At 34.7% G+C, this 22,626-nt stretch overlaps 1 protein-coding gene across 2 annotated transcripts in view; it reads left to right on the forward strand.

The window, feature by feature from the left end:
- Positions 1–8,163, forward strand: part of LOC143150541 (furin-like protease 1) — a 373,697-nt gene extending 365,534 nt beyond the window's left edge. For both annotated transcript variants that reach the window (XM_076318889.1, XM_076318888.1), the window contains one exon: positions 6,222–8,163. In XM_076318889.1, coding sequence (XP_076175004.1) covers positions 6,222–6,664 — 443 coding nt within the window. In that variant the 3' untranslated portion in view covers positions 6,665–8,163. The remainder of the gene's footprint in view (positions 1–6,221) is intronic.
- The last annotated feature ends 14,463 nt before the right edge of the window (positions 8,164–22,626 follow it).

Genomic DNA, 22,626 nt, shown 5'->3' on the forward strand with positions numbered 1-22,626 from the left:
AAGAAGTCCGATTGAAAGATAAATGCTAATGAAGGAATTTATAAGGATTTGAATAAAGAGAAGGCTGGCGATGAGATAGCCCGCGCGACGAGGACACACGGTTAAAAGTTAACATAGGAATAGATTTTAATTTAACTTTTGTGTATAGGAAAAGTTTTCTGCTTGCGCATCATGCATAATTCAGTGAACTTCCACGTGAACTCTGAACGGGACTCCATAATGCCTGTATTTGAATAATGAAAATACTTAACAGTTTGCCTAGTTAAGCAATATTACCTAATAGCTCTAGTTCACGGAATCGTGCACACGCGTACCGACCCTTCTTCAATTTTTTAACCACCAATCCGTACGACAACTCGGTGGACGACATTGTGAAACTTTTCGATTCTATGGGAGTATCAAAATGCTGCATTGTATCTAGAATATTCTTTTGCCAATGGAGATATACTTTTCGATCCCTCGAGAAAATTATTGAAACTTTCCACCGACGCGAGTACGTCGCGTCTTACGAGCTTCGACCCTTCTCGAGATTATCGTAATGTTTAACGTTGCACGTTTTTGCATGCGATTTAAGTTACTAAACCGTACTCGTAGACGTCTCGTGTCACGGTGGCCATAGACGTAACGATTTATCGCACGATAAATCGTACGTATTGCGGTAACAGTTGTATAGCAACGAGCCCCTACCCCGCATCGCACATCCCAAACGTTTTACAGCATCGTTCGAGTACTCGTGTCAACGATAATTGTACAAATTATTGCACGGAGCATCGTTACGAGTACGGTGTCTATCAGCGATGCTACTAAATCGTATATGTTACTGCATGCGATACAAACGTAAAATTGTATCGATAACTCTCTGTACTCCTACTATTTTTATTACGAGTAACATGCGTGTGTAATTTCACTCTTCGATAGCACTTTACGCAACTTGCACATGGTATAAAAGTAATTTTGGTTAATCGTTATTTGTAAATAACAGAGACACTAGAGAAAATGACTATTTTCGAAACGGTAGAAGCTTGCAATCTGGTCTTGTATTATTAACCATCTCTTATAATTATATTAATAACCGGATCATAGACAATTAATCAAATAGCATTTGAGTAGTCACGCTAAGGTACACGTTAATATATAATTAATACAACACCGTTGTTTCGATAAGTAATGTTTACTTTTTCAAAGTTATTCGGAAATGTTGTAAATGTTATGTGTCAAATGTTGTTTCACATCTCTAATCTCTTCATTATCGGTGTTTCAACGACGCGTTAATTGGTACAATTTATTCTTCCCTGTTACGTTTTCTTGCGGATTTAGTCGTGGTTTTCACAAGTTTATTTTCCCATTTTCCTCGCTCAAGCGCAACTTCTCGAGCAGTATCCTGTTTATCGGATAAATCTTTAACGTTCTATGGATAAAAATTGAATTTACCCGCAACTTGGATAACGAAATTGTACGCCCCGAAGTGTCACATTTCAGTAGCAGTTTAAACTATAAATATTGTTCGTAACTACTGGACCTCCTTCTTTCATCGCAATATTCGTGAACGCGTTAGGTATATGCAATCGATCGTTGGAACAGAAATGAAATAATTAATTTGAAGAAAAAAATTTTTCACATATTCGGAATAATATAATACAATTGCTTTGTTTTCTACAAACTTTACCGTGTTCTGTAAGCTGTACATAAACTATTGTACCGTCCATTTGTACCCTATATTAAACTTCTAACGATTTAAAATATTAAAGGAATCGCTAATCGATGTTAATACAGAAGTAAAATGAAAAAGAGCGTCTATAGAAAAATGTATAAATCCAGTGCGTACGTAAAATGAGAAGATCCTTAATAAATTCCTCGTACTTGTTTTCATCTCAAAATCTTCATTCCAAACGAATGAATTCGTCTCGTTCGAACGAGTCTATAAATCGCTTCTTGGCGAGCTTAACAACATCGATAATTCCCGTTGAAAATCGTTGTCAACTGATCGTATGAGAAAGTCACCATGAAATATCCATTGATGAGGTAGTCCACTGTCGCGTGTAGCCTACAAAAGAATCTTGCGAAAACTTCACGGCAATTTCCACACGAGAAATTGAGTTACTTTCCGCGAAAAGTGTCTGAAAACTTTTCGCGCGAGAAAAAAAAAAGATCACACGCGCCCGTTTATCCAAAAGATCAAAATTGAATTCTCTTCGAGCAGAGCTAAAAAGAAGGATTACTCGCTGCACCTGAAGTGTCACGTGTTGCTTTATCCCTCTACTCCATAGCAGGTTTTGAAAACGTATTTAGGTACTTGGGGCTCTCCGTGGGCGAGTTGCGGTGCGGATTTTCTCAGACCAGCCAACTACCACCATCACCAACCACCATCACCAACCACATCCACATCCACAACCACACACGTACAACCAATAAAAAAAGACCTATCCCTGATCGCTTCACCAGCACGGTGAGTCTTACTTCTCTATCGTTCTATAATGTTCCTATATGTACCCTCTTGCTAAGCGCTGCTTCGAGTCGAGTAGTTTGAATCATGGGAGATATTAATACGAACGTATATATCCACCGATTAACACTAACTGTATCGTGTGCTGATAGTTCTTACCACGATTGCTTTTACCGAATGTTTGCAAATCTTTGCAAGTTCACAGTTACGCGAAATCGTAAAGATAACTGTGTTTAACGACTAAAGAGAACTCAGTTTTTTGGTACGTTAGAGTATCTTTGGAAATGAGAACGATGTAAGTCGAGAACGTTGGAAAATTTCATTATCTTGCACCATACATAATTGTGTCGTTAAATTGATTTGAAATTATATTGAAAGAAACCAGTAATTATTTGTTAAGCTTGCATAGAATCGAATTGTAGAAAACTTTTTTACGTGTAGTTGCTGCTGCATGAAAAAAAGGTACAATAAATTTTTCACGTTTAATGTATTCTGTAAATACTCGTCGATTACATAAAACATGAATTATTGAAGAAAAAGCGTAACAACAAAAATATGTTTTTTTTTTTTTCATTTATCCTGTACTTCTGACATCATTTTCCATTGAACAAATAGAATGACAATAAAATCTAAAAAATCGTGCACTGTATGATTAAACAATTTTGAATCTTGTTTGTATCAGCAAGATATTATATTTTTAACGATAAGTACGGTATCACTTTGTTACATACAAATATTATTATAATGCATCGTAGCGGTATCTCATTCGATACCGTATTGTAAACATTCGTTTCTCTAAATGAGATAAACTTGGCTTACATCACTCCCGTCAGATTCTGAAATATTCTTTTCCGCTATAATAATTTAAAAAACGATGTCCTCTTTGCATTTCAATATGATTGCGTTTAAATCGACTTTAAGTATTCGTATTGATTAAAAATTATGATTAAAATACACTTGTTAAGAATTACTTATTATTATATTCGCGATTGAAAACTACAATTTCAGTATAGTACTATACTGATGTATGATTGCTCCGCATTCAAATGTATTATTTTCGAACACTATTCAATACGTTCTAAATGTATTTAATATCTGTATACCTGGATTCAACTTACTTCGATTCATCGAAGTTTTTCTTTTCTATTAAAAGCTTTATCGTCTTTGTTCGTACAATTAATGATTTTGCTTTTTGTTGTTTACTCACACTTGCGTAGTGCTTGCAATGATTGTTTCCATGAAAACGTTTAATTTTTTTGTAACTTTTGCGATTGAGGAATGATTATGATTGTATTCTTTTAATTACGCTTGATTGCTTGCTTGGTTTATCAATTAATCGAATTGATCGCACATATGTCCGATTAAATCGTACTCGATATCGATCGGGGCATGACATTAATAATGTATATTTTTGAATATTAAATGTTAATAGTTTTAGAAATATATCTAGATACAAGTTCGAAATAGTTTGTGGATTATGTCTGTCTATGTCGTGAAAAGTAATCTAGTAAAAATTATTTATTCGAATATCCTTAATGTCGCTGTGAGTACGAATAAAAACTTTTTACAGATGTTGAAATTTACGCATTTTTACCGTCCTTGTCCTAAATTTGAAATTAATCAATACATTGTACAACTTCGTGTTCAACGTGCACATATTTGTTCCAACAAATTTTACGGTATACATATATATGCTTCAGCATGCAAAATAGACATGTATATTATATAATAATTACTGGATATAGTGGCTGGTAAGGTTGGTACTTTATACTTAGAACTGTCACGCTTCATTTTTTGGAAAATTAACACTAAGAATATACAGTTACTCAAAATTAAACTGTATCTATATTAGGGCTGGGCGAATAAAATGTCGAGACATTCTTTTTAATATCCACTAAACGATTTACAAATTAGAATAATAGTAGAATAGTTAAGAAAAATATGTAAAACCTTTGCCGCGCCACGAAATAATTAATTTACAATTCACCGAGGCCTAATTCACGTGAAAATATCTTTATTTATATTTATTTGTCTAGTACAAACGACATCGTTTATTGCATATATGTTTACCTATGTACGTAGTTATAAGCAACATTTATGTTTAGCTAATAGAACATTAATTATGTTTGCATAAGTTACATTCAAAATACCTTTAAACGAAACACAAACAAACACAACAACCCACACAAAAATAATCACACACGGATGCTTTCTCTCACGAAACGTTCCATTTGTATTTGTATTTGCGTTGATGGTCGAAAATTATTCGAGTCATATATTAATAAACATCTACGTGTAATTACATGTTTTTGCATCGCTAATTATCATTTCATGACCACTAACTTCAACAGTAATTCGAAATTTTTCATTCTTCCGGATCAAGCCAAACCCATCATATTTGCTCCAATCTCATCAGATTTACCAACATTTACATTAACTTCATCGAACTACTTCTAAACGTGTGTATCTTATACCAGAGAAGTGTTTCAAACTTGCACTCAATCTACGTATTATTTCAAATTCAAATTACAGTTATTGCTAGGGAATCTAAAGATGTTCTATATCGTCCGCGAAACGTGAAATTATAAGTTACTTATGAATGATTTAGTCATTCAACAGATTTTGCTAATTACCGAAGCAAAAGATAATCCTGTTGAAGTAGATCGGTGATCTTTCCTCGCTGGCAAAACTCTTTATTGTTCTCGGTCAATTCGAACAATTTTAGAAAGTAGAACATCAAAAGTCAACGAATTATACACGGTGTATCACTTGAATCGAAGAATCGTTTCAAATATAAATCGAAGGGTTTCTAAACGGATATCGCGTAATTAACGCGAGTTTGTTATACATAAACGAAGATACTTCGAACGCTTCAAGGTTACTTTTGCTGTTACTTTTGCAATGAAATTTTCACGATGCATTGTAACTTCAGAATGAATAAAAATATATAAATGTCTTCTGTCGGTGAAAGTTGAGTTACCAATTAATGAAATACAAACGTAGATGTAAAAATATTCTTTCGAGTATCAACGTCGAGGAAAACCTACGTTCATTACATTAATTGGTAAAATGACATTGACGAATACGTGACATTCTATTCACCTTTACTGAAACTATAAAGAAAAGGGTACAAAGTATTTTATTTTGTTTAGAAACATTATGTAATCTTAAAGTATTCGAAAAAAGGTAATTTCCAAACTCAGAGACGAGCATAATTTTTATCGAAATAAAAATTTCAAACAACGAATAAAAGATGAACAACTTTTTATCCATTATTGAATAAAAATTATTTTTTATTCCCTATCCAAAAACTTTGAGATTCGTTGAGAACATCTACGTAAGACTTTTAACCTTTTATGCTCAATGTGTTTATTAATGATATCCGTAAACGTATAAATTAAATAAAAAAATAAAAAAATTTCCAGAATTTGTCACAAAAACTAATAAGCTTATATACTTGTTTTTAAGTCGAGCATCTGGAATAATATTGTTAACCGTGCTTAAGTGTAGAGCAACTTGCTCGAGTCGTTCAGAAAATGTCTAAAGACAAAGTTTTTGATACAAATACTCAATTTACTATAATCGAACTGAAGTTGGAACAAGTCGAACGTATTGCGACAAATAAATCCATCAATGTCATCCGTACACCTTCGGAAGCTATTCGACACACGCACAACAGAACACAATAGAACACGAACCAACACACAGACCACAAACTGTCCAGTGTACACTCAGGGAGAACAGACGTGGAGCATCAAAAATTTATGTAATTTTTCAGAGTGTAAGCCGAACTGGTACCGCCACAACGGCCTCTGCGTGTACGAGTGCCCTACCACGACTTATGGCGTTTCTGACGAGACAAAGACAATCTGTGCCCCGTGCCACTACAGCTGTCTAACTTGTTCAGGACCATCGGACACCGAGTGTGTCAGTTGTCACGAAGATTCCGAGCTTTCGAATTTTAACGACTCCCAGTGCATCCTGAAGGACCTCTCCTGGACGATGCAGTCGACCATCTGGTTTCACCGAATGTCCGTTCTGTTCTCCATCAATCTCGTCGTGCTTATGGTAGCTATAATTTACATGGCTGTCAGCTGGTGTTCGCGGAATAGGAATTCGCTTATGTACAGTTACAGTAAAGTCTCTTATTCGAGCAACGGCGACGCGCAGAAAGACGTCGACAGGTGGCAAGCAAACGGTTGTCTATCTGACAGCGAATGACGGAGATAAATTCGGAAACCGTCGATACGAGCTACGTTCTTTTAGACACGGTGGTCCTCTTCCACCTGACTGTGAATACGCAAGATAAATAACGAACGATAAATTTTAGAAATTATACCGAAAGAGAAATATCAACGTTGCTAGGTTTCTAAGTCTCCCTCGATCATCGACGGTGATTCGAATCGAAAATCGACGGAATCGTTCGACACTCACAACGAGGAGAAATTATGAAACTTTACGCGGTTAAATATATTTAACAACGGTTTTACCAAAACCGAATGACCACACAATTGCCACGTTAATAGTATTCTTAAATAGTGACGATAATGCTCAGGAGGATACTATCCTTAAGCTTAATACATTCCAACCACATGCAATTGTAAATTAAGTTAAACGTTACCCGGTAAAGATTGCAAGTACACAAACACCGTGTGATTCGGTGGAAGCAAAAGTGAAATAGAATCGACGATGGTTGCGCTTCGCGAGGATACGTTTCCAATTTAGAAATGTATAAAATAACGCGAAAGACTTTTTTTAGTTTCTTTTCTTTTATACAACATCGTTGAATCGTTTAGTCGAATTTTGTACGGTTCTGGACACGTGTTGTGTACGTGAGAACGTAGTTCCGGGCGAAGAATTCAAATTGATGATAATTCTTCGACGTAAACTTAACGCCTAAATTATCAAATTAAGACGATTAATTGTGATGCAAGTGATCGCATCGCGATGCAAATACGCTTACTAAGCTAACAATTAATAAGTACGCGCAGCTAATTTTTGATCACCGATACGAAGAAAAAGTGAAGTATACTTTTAGTATCTTGTGCTCTTCGATAATCAAAACTAGAATAATTTTATCGTCGCAACTGATTGTAACAATTTGCATTTCATCCGAGTTCCTAACTATACTAAGCACATTGTAATTTGTACACAAGTGAAATTACTACGTGATAATATTTATGTAAATTATGTTACTATGCGAAATATGATAAAATATGACAGCATTTTCAAACAGCCAAAGACTTTTAAAGTTACGTAACTGCTCGATTAGAGCAGATCGCACGTATTACATACAATAAGTTCTGTAAAAATTGTCTGGATCGAAAGTCTGATTGTAAATGCTCGCGTTAATAAGAAAGTGTCCAAATTTGATTCCTTCTTTGAAAGAAAATCTCTGTCGCAACTTGTCACTACGTTTATTAGTAATGCAATATATTAAAAGTATTTGAATATTTTACGTGCGTTCGCTATAAAATTAATGCTGTAAATACGTATGAATATGTATATTATGATAAAAATGATTTACCTCAGTAATGTGATATAAGTACATGTTACTGTAACATCGAACTAACAATTTTCATCGCTAAGCATGATATTTACATATCTCGGAATTACATGTTTATGTAAAATGTGGAACCCGATAAGAAACTACAATTTTAATTATTTTTATTGACGTTGTACAACAAATTAAATATTAAACAGGAATTTTATTAATTGAATTCGACTGTGATATATTTTTACATACCCGCCCCACATTGACTAATTAGTAATAATCGCAATAACTAACGTTAGATTACAATCGAGTACCAGTAATTTCCTTTGCTTTCACTTTACTTGCTTCTTGAATAATTAGTAAATTTACGGTGATTTATTTTTAAATTTTCATTTACAAAATTTTCATTTACAGCTTAAGCCCTTACTACGCATCGACTAATACACAACAGGTTACCGATAACAACAACGCAACAATAAAACAATGATACATGTATGTATATGTATGTGCATGTAAGACGGTAACGAGAAACGTGGATGTATGTATGTATGTGGATGTGTCGTGTGAGAGAGAGTATGCCGAGCAAGGGTACGAGCGATCCTCTGCGGGGGATCGAGACTGGTCGAGGGTTGTACCGACACGTGCGTAGGGACCTATGAGGCCCATCGACTTACCGTCTGGCACCAACGTGAACCAGCCAGATGGTCAGTCTACGCCCTCGATCACCCCAAGATGGAGACACGAGTCACGAGGCCCCAAACTCGGGGGTATAAGAAAGATCATTGCCCTGGACACGGGGCAGTAATTGTAATAGCGAGTCTCGAGTCAGTCGCTCGAATAAATATTACACGATCTTAATATTAAAAGTTGTAATTCTTTATATTATATTCTATCTTGTTCCTGTGCAATAAATATATAGTCTCATATATGACAACCTTTTTACGCGTAATTATTTCATTTTTACTCCAATGATCAATATCCTTTTTCTATACATACATTACAATTTCTATCGTATTAATACAAAACTTTACACTTTCGCACTTTTGCAACTTTGCAAACTTTTTTCATAATGTAAATGAAACAATATCGAATGAGAAATTCAATTAAATTTAATATTAAATCATTTCGGTGACTCAGAATCCCCAAGCATTAAATAAATAACTTATGCATTATACTCTACGATAGCTATCGCGTGTTAAAAACTTAATGATATAGTAGTGTGTTTTTAAATAATACAATCGCTACGATTTTACCAAGCTTCTGAAATTCACAATAACAAGTAAATTTACAATTTCAATTGTTAAATAAACGAAACATTAGGAGTATACTAATTATCCGAAATCCAAAACGAAGAAACAAATTTTTTAAATACGTTGCATTAACGAATTGAATATTACCAGTGTGTAATGCTACTTACAATCAAATTAATTCAAAACAAACGTAGCAATATGAGCTTACAATTAGTTTAACTTTTATTAAATGTTTCGATCAAACTATTCGTGTAATTCATATATATATATTCGCTATTTATAAAAATATAAAAAGAATATTATACAAATCTAAAAGGGAATTAAGTTTTACATTAAAAGAAAGTAAATAAGTCTTTTCTCTATCTTCTCTAACAAAGGAATAATGAAGACTCTTAGTGCCTAGACTGTACTTCGTAAGATGAGATCGATTCTTTGCTTTCTTCTCCTAAAGTATTATATATTCCCCGAATATACTACCTTCGCTTTAGGTTTCCAAAATACATGTTTCGTCGAGAAAAGTTCAAAGAACGAAATGACATTTTTTTAATTATAATGTGATGTATCGTGTGTACGCAACCTATCTATATTTATTAGATTATCCCATGAGTAAAGAAATATTTTTGACAGATGATGTATTGCGATGTATCACGATATATTATAGTGCGAGAGATTCATTTTCATATGATTGAGAGTGTCCCAAATTTCTCACATTTTTTTGATAATATAGTTCAATCCAAACTCTTCTACAGTATATTACACGTCACTTATACAAAACGAGTAAATAACAGTTGTCATATGAAATTACTTGATTTTAGAAGAAACAGAAGCATTCCACTTTTTTTGTACCTTGTATTATCAAAGTGACCTTGAATTTTGTCAATTGATCACCGTATTTTTTTTATACGATTTTATATTCGAGAATTCGATGATTTGTAGCAAATCGAGCTCGAAATGTCTTCAATACATTATACGCAAGGAGTTAACCAGTACTGTATTTAGCGCCAAATATTTTGATCGTGAGCCAAATAATGGCAGCATCCGACGTTAATCGTGCAATTATTTCTGCCGATGAACGATGAATGAAAGTAATCACAATAACAACAATCGAACATCACAAACTACATTACTGATTACCAGACTGCGGATATTATGCATTAATGGCGTATGCAAATATGAAAAACATGTGGAAAACGTATACAAAATATATACATTTATTCGAACTAAAGTATCAACATTATTACATTAACGTGAAATATTTCTCTAGATACGTCTACCATGTTTTTTTCCGTATTCGCATACACCACAAATGTATATAATCCGCAATCCACTACTTACTTAATAATCGTAATTGTGGATCACTGGCTCGATTGCACGTAATCGTTAATCGTTAATAAATCGAATTACACTTTGCCACGCACCGATGACCTCGAGCGGTCAAAACATTTGGCGTCCACTTTTATACCGATTAACACCTACTGGTGTTTACGAAGTAGTGTAACCTACCAAAGTCGTTTTAGGGTCACCTTCTGGCTCGTTACCGAATTCATTTCGTTACTAACGAAAACGAAGTATTAAAACGCGTACTCGTTGCCACTTAAAAAGCTCAGTCACCTAAGAAATCTCCGAAACTAAAATACAAAGAAAGGTGAAATACCACTGTTCGACGAGTCCCATCGGATGCAACAGGTTTCGTATAAAACAATCTTCTCTGAGATCGATAAGTAACTACAATAGTTACGTCCGATGGGAATTATTACACAAGCCCTGTATAATCTTAAGAACGTTACGTGAGCTGTAAAAGTTGTTGATTCTTCGTCGACAAAATATATCAAAACCGAACTCGCGAAGGATTATCGGGACGAGATGGATCGTGCAGACGTCTGACAACACACTGGGCTATACCACTGTCATCGAACGAAGTTTGTCGACACGATTAAACTTCGACGTTGGTTGTCCACTTAACACGTTTGAACAATTCATCATCGATTACAATATTTCCTGGCATTATAGGTCACCGAGGAATTCGGTTACAAATGCGGTACGATTAATCCGCTAATTACAAATTGATCCGACAAAGTGCGGCAAGTTTCACTCCCCGGCGTGGCTCGGTCAAAGCACGTGGATACGAAATGAGTTTAATCCGATAACCAATTTCAACGGGAATTGAACCCTTTTCAGCTGATACCAGTGACATTTTTCTCGCGGGCAAACATTCCAGATTCATTAAGATCGTGCTGCTTGTAAATAACAGCGCGACGTAACACCGTTTCCATTTTCATTTTCAATTATCCACCGTACGATTTACGTTTCACGGTATTCGTGCCTGGCGTGTCGGCCACAAAAAGAGCCATGCACGAACACTCGGTAAAAGGGAAACAGTTCGCTTGTATTCAGCTACCGCGTAGCTACCAGGGAAACTCTGGCTTAAGGGTTGAAACGCGTTTTCACAGGACTATTTATGCGTATCGACGTAAGTTTCCGTGGATTAAGGCTGGTAGACTCCGGCTCGCGAATTCTCCCTGTGTGGAACACTTCTACTTAACTGGTACACATATACTCGCATGAAAGACTCGTATCCGGTGGGACCTTGTGAAAATAAGCTGATACGTAACGCTGCCAAATGACCTTAAACTCTTTTATACGACTAACGAGAAGGAAGCAAACTAAAAGGTTTTCCGTGGATACGTCGCAAGTGTTACGAAAGAAAAAGACTTTGTATTTTGCTGACCGTTACGTTCTCAAAGAAATGGAGGGAGGAAAAGAATATATATTAATCGAAAGTTCCTCGATCGGTCACCTCGAAGCTGTTCACTGGCTTCTGTGAATCCAATTAATTCTATCGTATAATCAATGCAACGTTTCGAAATTAATAATGCAATTCTTTCATCGAAGAGAGCAATCCTGTATAGTTTTGCGGAACATTTCTCAAAACGTTTTTGACCTTGTTTCAGGGAATCTCCGCGAAAGAATTATACGATTATTTTAATTCCGTAATTAAGTATTATTCAAATGAAACAGACAATTAAATACTTGCAGAGCGATATAAAAACACAGAACTGGAAAACAGTTTTATACGCTCGGGGAAACGGAATAAAACTGACACGAGTAAGGTTAAAAGAACAACGTGTCCAGAACGAGTAACTTGTTTCCTAATTATTAATTACAAATTATCATTTTTAATAATACGTAAAAGAATCATAGTCTTACGAAGAGTGTAATTATTTTACAAATAATACCATGAAATATCTGTCCTGTAAAACGAAACAAACATGCTAACTTTATTAACGATCGATATATAATAATACTGTATCGTAACGTTACACAGTTAGAGAATGAGACAATTGACGATTGGGACACCTGTAACAGTGTAACAGACATCTGAAAATAAAATGAGTACAAATAACAAACGTAATACTATTTAATTTTGAAATCTGGACCAGAATACATGGATGATACGATTTTAAACGTGTGTTCTTAAATGAAAAATCTTAGACAAATATTACGACCACAGACCAACCATCAACCAACGTCAACCGAATCTTTTCCATCTGTTTTGTACGCATAGTGCGCCAGTATACCGTAGTCTGCGTTTCGAAAATCCTACACCCGAAAATTCATTGCCAGAACTAATTGAATAATAAAATACCTAACGGGTACATGTCCTACTTTTCACGGGGTAGCCGCTTTCAGCGAAAAATCTCGTTATCGTCATCGCTTCGAAATAAGCTACGAAAATGATTTCAAAGGGGACACTGTATATATACTTGTTCGCTTTCCAGCGATAATATACCTCCTGCCGGTGGAATTTGGTTTCGTGCCAAACGCCCATGTACTCGGAGACGACTCGGAGTATTTACTCTCTTCTTATTTCATGTCGAGATTCGGATTGTGGAAGAACAGACGAAAAGAGGCTATAGATGGGGAGGAGTCAAAGACAAGAACGAGGGGAGTGCGAAGGAAAGAATAAGAGCTGGCTATGATGCCGAAACTTCTCCCTGAATTGCCAGGCTTTAGAGCCGCGAAGATACAAAACGCTCATTTGTTTCACCACCGACGAGTAACATTCTTCTACGTGCGAAAATTACCGAGCGGTGAAATATCTTGCATCTATAAGTCCGTAGTAGAAATCCGCACGACGAGAACTGTCGTGAGCAGCTTCCAGAAAATTTAGCCTACAAGCTTAGCGTGTCAAGTCGGTCACTTTTCATCGTGCTTATGTTTAAACTTGTTTGTAATTACGTAGAAATTGGATTGCTCCAAGAATATATTCTCAAAGATGTATATTATACGTTACGTATCTCGGTGTGGCAAGGATTCTAAATTCAGCTTTACTCGATACGAATCGATTTACATTTCCTGAATTTTAATAATAATTTAACAACGACAGGGCACAGAAACGACATTTAAAATTTCAACGACAGCATTTATCTTCGTTCTTCGAATCAACGAACAAACGACAATTTCAATACGTTTTTCCTTTTTATCTTTTTACGAAGAAAAGCGCAAACTAACTTACCAATCTCGTTCATGGTAAGAATATCTGTTACACATTATTTATTACCTGTTATCGCGCACAAAAATTGTCCATATCGTATAAAATGCAATTTTCTGTTACTTTACGAATCAATGAACTACAATTTCAATGTACACGTAAATTGAAAAAACCCATCCTTTCCAAGTATACTTTATTGTAAAACTGTTGAACGAATCTTATTTTAAATTACAAGCCCTTCGAAAGTGTTCAGCATTGATATGAACCGTTCGTCTCGTTCGCGTAAACAACCCTCAATAAAGTACGAAGAATAGTATTTCTTCTTTTTGTACTCATATTTCCTAACAGTTACACCGCGCTATACCTAATCGATGAGAAAGAATCTACGATACCGAAGCAAAAAGCAGAGAACAAAAACCAACCACCAATTCGACATTAATCATTGATAAATTTTCTCAAACGTCGAAGCCCGCAATAAATGTCGCCTCGTTCATCTTTCTCCCTTCCTTCCGTACCATCTGGTCCATAAAACTTATCAATTGCCATTAACTGCATCGTATCTTACCATTCGCAAAAACAGACAGTAAAGAGAGATATCTCGAAGAAGCGTGAATTAAATCGGGAGAGGACAATGAACTCTGCTACGCAGGTGGCATTTTAAAAAATCGAAAGAAACGAACTTTAAGATACAACCAAATCTATTATTATTCGACATATATTAATTATAAACGAAATATGTTCATTTCTGCGAAAGTTGGTCCAAATGTTCTAATGTATACGGTACTATACGAGTGAGAAAGTACGATACCACCGGACTTGTTATTTTTTATAAAAGACAACTGACACGATCTTCTGAAAAAAAACTCAATTTTTTCTAAAAACTCTGATGACGAATTACCGCTATTTTCATCAAAAGTGACACGCAATTTTCTTTTGTTTAAACAAATTTGTTTCACTCCTTTCCTTTCGTCTTTGTAACTTTTCATCTTTGTAGTACAGCCACACCAATACTATACGCAAAACTATGCCATTTTTTGTTTCAGATTGATATAATTTTAAAAATCAGAGACACGTGGACAATTGTTTTTTTGTTCACCTTGATCATCATATTTTCAAAGAATAATACTTCTTAATATTTCGATAACATTTAAAGAAAACATTCATAAAGAATCACCTTTTCTTAGCGTTTCAGATCAGAAGAAACTGTTGTTGCAATTTTCCGAAGATCGTTGAAATGATGTTCTTTACAGAGATAGCATAACATCTAAAGTGTAACTTCACTTGTACGCGGTAAAATATTTTTTCTCAGGGAATAACAATAGAAACTACTCAGAGCGTGGAGTCTGAATATTAGTGGAAATGGCAGTGCTGAGAAACGTCGGAAGGTTGTAGCACATTAATTTAGCCAGAAAGAGAAATAAATGGACCATTTGTATTCTTCCAAGCGTAACGATAATATGCTACGCTAACGAGGAACAAATATTCGCATGAATACGTCGTCTTGCGACTGTTTGTATATATAGGTCACTTTCGATCGACTAGGATAGATTTGACTATCGATCGCATTACAATTAGAATTTATAACCAGAAATTAACGACATAATAACAAATTCAAGGTTCGCGTAAAAAACAATTTTACTGACAAAAAAAAAATACTAATAATAAACTTCGATAGAACAATCTAACGAATAATGAGCAGTATAATTGTTCGTGGTCCTAACGTGTTAGAAACATCGTCTATATTGTGTGTACACAAATAAACTTTCTTACTATTGCTTATTTGCTCCGATAATCAACGAAATATGTTTTTTTATTTAGATTGAACTCCAAGAAATACTATAAGTAATGTCTTTGATAGTTTTGACATTTTTCAAACTAATTAGCAAAGAAAGTTAATTTTTATCACATCGTGTACTCTTCTTTTAAAAAATCCCACATATTGCATATTTTTCGATCTAGGAGACAAAAAAAAAACCCTAAACCCCTTTTGACTTAGAGCTCGACAAAAAATCAATTCTTTTACGTTGCTTTAGTGGTTTTCAGAATATATTCCCGAAGTTTTAAATTTAAGATGATTAAGATGTGCAAGTAAAGTCGATACCCTTGGTGGATGTAAAATCCCTGTTAAAAAGTCCATTACAAAATTACAGATTGTACTTTCGTATTCTTGTTTAATAAATTAATCGCTAAATTTTAGTATCAAACTATATTAAAATATTTACCATGTTTCGGAATAAAAACTTCGGCACTAATAAACCTTCGCTAAATTTGACACAGCTACAGACTAATTATATATTTCTTCTATTTAAAGAAGAGTTTCATTTCTTCTCTAAAATTTTACTATTATTTTTTAAAGCACCACGATTTCAAAGTATCTTTAACATATTTCGTTTTCGGGGTCCCAGTCAAAGCTGTACTTACATCGAACTTCAAACTTTAACATTTAAAAAGTTAAAAACCCCAAAAGTGCATTTTTTTTCTCATGTAACGACTGGCCATACAATTTTAGGAAATGTTAATTTTACAAAGATACTTCATGGATGCTTTTGTCAACGAAAGCTATTTCCGAGGAAGTGTATGTTTTCGGATTTTCTCCCAAGTATGGCTATCTAGCTTCCTGTCGCTGCCTAAGTACCTAATTGCGTACATCCTAAACCGAGAATTTCAGGAAGGCATCCTGTACAAGGTCCAGAGAGCCGAGACCGATGAGTCTCGGGTAGCTGGCCTGAAGGAAATTCCGCTGCGTTGTTAAACTTTCGATTTCTCCATCTTGGTACCTCACCGTTCCGAGAAAACGCGCTAAAGGCGCAAAAAATAGGCCCTTAGAAAGGTAAGGGAAATTCTAGTTGGAAAGGAAAACTCCTTTATATATATACAAATGTAACTTTTGAAAGTTCAAAAAAGTTAGAGAAAGTTATTCTAGACGATTCGTCTCGTTCTGCGCAAACGCCAGTGTATGCCACTAATTATAAAATTAACAAACTGTAATCCATATTCAGAACTGAACACGTACTTGTTTCGAGCAACCAACTCTTCACTCACCAAAGCATCTCAATTTAAAAGAAACAAAGAATATATTTTCTTGATTAATAGGTTGCTCGATAAGTTTTGTCGTTCGATAAGAAATGAAGCTATTAGGTTCGTTGTTTTATTTTTCTAAAGATATAGATACTACTGTTTGATAAACATGTGTGAAGATCTATCGACTCGTTCGTATATTTATAGTTGTTCAAAGTTGAAGTGTCATAGTACTTTTTACAATGGAAAAAACAATAAAACTTATTACACAACCTAGTATCGATAAATAAATATACAAAGCTTGAAAAAAAAAATTCATAAAGAAACGTTTCCTTTTAGCATTTGGAAACAGGAGATCGCCGTAAGATCTCACAATGTCAAAAGGTAGACTTCGTAACGAAGTAACGTCGGGGAAGTTACCCAAAGTTGTAGGAACATCATTGGCTTCAGACCACCGGAATAAGGGAGGTAACAGGGTGGTCAGACGGTAATAGAACAATAGAAGTCGTAAGCGTAGAATGGGCTATCCGAGTATTTGCATTTGAGGTACACCTTGCGCACTGAATGCAGTCAAATAACTGCACATTTATGCGAGGTGTATATAGGAGTACTCGTCTGTCTCGATTCTCGCGTCGAGCATCGGACAACGTTACAACGGAAATGGAAACGAAGTTACTCTCGCTACTCCACCAAATTCACAGTTCGCAGGCTGTGAAACCGCGAAACTGTACGGCTGCCGAGATCCTTATGCGACGCAGCGATAATTTAGTGGATCGAACGTTTGTGCACGATCCTCGTTCGTTCCAGCCTCGCTGCTCGTGCTCGTATGAATTATGTACGATCTCTTCAAACTAATAATTGCTCTATATTCCATTCGATTGTCAAGGAATTAATGTTCCCTTCCATCAAGATTCACTTAAAATGATTAGCAACTTTAGGGATCGCTTTAAACGATCGGTACGAGACGCGTTCTTTGAGTTACGCATTATGATTATTTTAAATTCCTTGTTAACTTTATTCAATCGACAATCATCTATCTCCGTTTTTTCTTTTCCAAGTTTTACGTGCATTATATTGCGTTAAGTTTTAACAAACTGAGTTATTGTACAATGCGCGTATTTTCACATCTCCTTGTTCATTCGTCGCGTAAGATTAATTCGACGTGTGACACGTGTCAATTACATTGGACAAGAAACGTCTGATCCAATTAAACTGGGACTAACCAAGTTACACTTGGTCAAATAGAGACGGATTTAACACGGAATAACGTGTTCATTTTATATTGAAACTAAACCAAATTTATCCTCAAAATTGTAATAACCATGAAAATTTTAATAACTGAATTAAGAATGTCAGGCGTATTAGGCGCGCTCGTGTACAGTTGTTCCGAATAATTGACTTTATGTTTCATTTATTAGATACTATTCACTACACGCTACATTATTCATTTACTTTAATACCATGAAAAATTATACCATTAAGCAAGATGTACGAGCAAACGATTAATGATGTTTATACAGGGTATTTTGAAACGGTACAACTGAATAGGGGGATAATTCTACGTGCAAAAATAAATGGAAAATGTGAAATGAAATTTTTTCTTACAGGTCTTCGTTTTCGAGAAAATGAATTTGGAAAATCAAATCCGGTACGTGTGCAATTTAATACAACTATCCTCACGCGTCTGACTATGACGCGTTATGCTACTCAATTCTGCGTCTGACCATGACGCGTTATGCTACTCATTTCTGTGTCTGATCATTGCGCATCGTATCTACTTGTGCTTAGTATCTATGTAGCCGGAACATGTTATTTCTATTCTTTACTTCTGCCTTGAAAAGGTACAATTATTCTCACGCACACAATCTACATTGGCGTAGATGCAACATATTACTTTTATATAATACAATAGTTATACGTAGTACAGGAGAACAATTTTTGCTAGTTTTTTACAATATGCCAGGAAAGCATTGGTTACATAATTACCAGTAGAGTAAAATTCCTTTCAGGAACAAAAATAATTTAATTTAAAAATAAATAAAAATGAATTTTCATTCATTTCAAAAGAAGTTATATACAGTGTGTGGCACATAACTCTCCATGATTTTTCAGATACTTCCAATAGCGTGACGAAAAAAGTATTTCAGACAAAAGTTAATCAATTTTTGGTCAGTTACAAATTTAGATATAAAAAAATTTTCTTGGTAAATATTATAACAGCTTACTGACAAAATGTATCCATTGTTTTCTTAAAGAGATGTATACTTTTCTTTAATATTTATTGCACCTCATTCAGTTTGGCTGGAATCGTGCACACCGATAGTCCATATCGAGAAATAATCATTGAAATCAATGACATCACAAACGCAAACAAGGATAATTTTTTTTTAAATTACCACTGTTTATTATAGTATATACTACTGTAAATTAAATGATCGAAATTTATATCAACCAAATGTTTACTTTCGCTCTAATATTGATTTATAATACGTATTACTTTTTAACAAGACCAACCATACTGCCCCCTTGAGCAAAAATTACTCGACGCTGCTCACATTCCCCTTACCCATGGTACCGTAATTCCCATAATCAGGACTGATGTCTTTTTCTCCCTACAATACCACACCGTCATCAATATTTGGAAACCCAAACTCAAATAGAAATTACGAATAATGGGATAACATATTAACCAAGTCACGTATACTCAACGAACCTTCAAACTTGAATTCCTCAAAAACAAAGCTCTGTAAGAACAATTTATTCTTACACCTCTTGTCTTGCGTACAGTTGAAAAATGTCAACTGATTTTCTCTAGAAAAGAGTTTAGTCGTACCACTCTCTGCAGCACTTGGCCCATTGTAAGCCCATACGCAGCATAAAAACTCATGGCAATGTCATAGAACAGATTTCTCGAACAAAGGGCTTTCTGTGAAATACCCCCTCAGAGCTCCAGGACAATTGCATTCAATCTCGTTCCATAATGAGGAAATCGCCCCATTTTCATTGCTTTTAACTTACTCTGATCTAATTATGTACTCCTCCATGCATAGTAATAAGGAGATTAAATTAGATCAGATCAAACCAAATTTGATTCGAAAAAATTCAATTTCATCTATCGTGACTCACCGAATGCTTATATCATTTACTGCACACACAATTTAAAGTATTATATTGAGAAAATAGCACTTCTTAATTGTAATTTACATCTCTCGTTACTGTTTAATAAATATTGTTTATTTGCAAATTAAGATTCTAGTTTCTAAGCAGACAGCTCTAGAAACTCCATTGGTGTGGTGACTTTCGAAATCTGACTAAAAGCATCTGACAATTCACAATTACAATTTCTTCCAAAACTCATCAACTTCTCAACTTTGCACAACATATACGGAGTAATGAAAAAATGTTTACAGATTTTCAGTGCGTATATTGAATAAAAAATAATTATAAGTAGAATTTACGAATCCGAAAATTCGGTAAATTTATACACACTGTGTACAAATACTGAAAACTATATACTTTTTGAGTTGTTGCTTTTTGATAACTATTGATACGCAGTTTTCCACATATGAAAAAAGGATTCAATTTTTGTGCGAAAAAAAATGTACATTCTTTTTCCAAAATACGATTTCATCCTATCAAATTATAAATCCACACCAACGAGAAATGGTTTTACGTTACAGATAAACTATTATACTGATACAATTTTGAAAAATTATCCGAATTTCTCTAACTAATCAACTCGAGTCAAAAAATCAATATTGTCAACGTTAGTAGCAATTTTCGATTTAATAACATCAATGACTCGTTTGATTCTTCAGCGGGAAGAATAATACTACATCAGTACAAAGTAAACACAATATATAGTTGTATTTAATTACTTTTACATTAAATAATTATTATTGTATCATTATTACAGTATCGTAATTTTAGGATAGCGTAGGTTTAGGAAAACGCGTAGGTTTAGGTTTTTAGGAAAATGTAGCTTTAAGAGAACATAGTTTTAAGGACTATGTCCGGAAGAGGGCCATAAAAGAGAAAGCAGGAGTTGGCAAGGGGCCAGGCCCAACGAAAAGGCGGTTGACGATGGCCGGCCCATCGATGCGTTGGCGAAATTTGCTGAGCAGCGAGTGAGTGTGTAAGAGAGTGTGTAAGAGAGTGTGTGGTAGGAGTGAGGAAAAGCGGGTTAGGCCCTTTCCTTCTTCGGAGGGAAAAACAGTGTTGAGCCAAGAATCGTGAAACGTTGTACAGAGTTGTATCGTAGTCGTGTTATTTACTGTTATCTAGCTTTGACCAAGTATTAATTATTTACAATTAATAAATTATATCACATAATTGTATAATATTGTAAAAAACAATTTGAACAAAACGTACGTGAAAGTAAAACAAACCACTTAAGTTATTAAAATCGAGAACTACTTCTAAATTTGATAATATTAATTTGAAACCTAACTTGACTAAACATTTTTTACTCAATTTACCATATTCCTTCGAGGTTGGTAAACCTAATTATAGATAAAAATATACTATACATATACATATAATTGTATTACTAATACTTCATTTGGTTAAAAAAGATATGGAAACTATGGAAGTGATTCAGAGAATATACGAAGATTATACGAAATCAGAAAATAATCGATGGTAAATAACATCCGCGGTGACTTAAAAAAAGCGACCTTAATTTCTCTGGTAATTATCAAAATAAAAACACATTCTTACTTTGAGTACATCTGAAATAACAACTTAAATAGTTTTAAATCAAAAATCTTGAAGCATCGTAATATACTACGTAGAATGCTAAGATAATCGTGAAAGATTACCTTTATCTTTGTCACAAGACGTTGCGGTAGGGTCGTGAAAGATGATTGAACGTGAATGTGATTTTATTTGAGACGTAACGCTGTTCCTCCATCAAATTATTGTCTCGAGAGATCGTTGAAGGTACGCGGTACGATATAAATATATTTACACAAGCTGTAACAAGATTTAATAGATTTAAAAACAGTGATGTTTAATATATACATATAACTTGTAAATACGTTGTATACTTTGGCTGTATTTTAATGTGTACTTTGTAATTTCTACACGTGTTTAGCCTTGAGACATATTTTATAAAAGTTTCAGCTACGTTTGGATTTATTTGCATCAAAAAATAATTTACGATAATAATGTGACGAAGACGATGAGGCTGTGAATTAAACATAAATTATTATAATCGAGAAGCAAATTTTTGTTGGTTATATCTCTATTGTTGCTCGATACAAGCAACCAAAATATACTCTAGCGGACTTCTAGTGTGTGATGATAAAGAAAAAAGAAATAGGAAAAAGGAAAGAGAGAACGTTTCATCCTGGACCTGTAGTGGACTCGTCAAGCATCCTATTATACGCCAGGACATTCGGTACTTGGTAAAGGATCGTATACACTAGGTTGTTCAATAAGTTTCGTCGTTTTCTCCATTGTAAAAAAATACTATGACACTTCAACTTTGAACAACTGTAAATATACGAATGAGTCGACAGATCTACATGAAACTACACACACGTTCATCAAACAGTAGTACCATCTTTAAAAAACTAAAACGACGAAACTGATTGTTCCATTTCTTACCGAACGACAAAACTTATTGAGCAACCTATTATACCCATCAGAGATGGTATGAGAACTTGAATTTCACTCTAGTGACGAACTTAGGAGTTGCTGCCACAATACTGAAAGATGAAAGATTGGAAGGCCAAAAATAACTACGCCTTCACTTCTTACAAATACTCCGATTTATTTAACAATACATCTAAGCTGTTTTTCTGCTACATGCGTGACCAGGACACTGTTAAACGGAACTCGAGCGCGAGCTGGACTCTACTATGTCGAACACTGATCTCTCTTGACTTGCCTTGCGGCAGTGGACAACGGGTCCTTGAAACTCGTA

Source organism: Ptiloglossa arizonensis, chromosome 8 (genome assembly GCF_051014685.1).
Source record: "Ptiloglossa arizonensis isolate GNS036 chromosome 8, iyPtiAriz1_principal, whole genome shotgun sequence".
Lineage (NCBI taxonomy): Eukaryota > Metazoa > Arthropoda > Insecta > Hymenoptera > Colletidae > Ptiloglossa > Ptiloglossa arizonensis.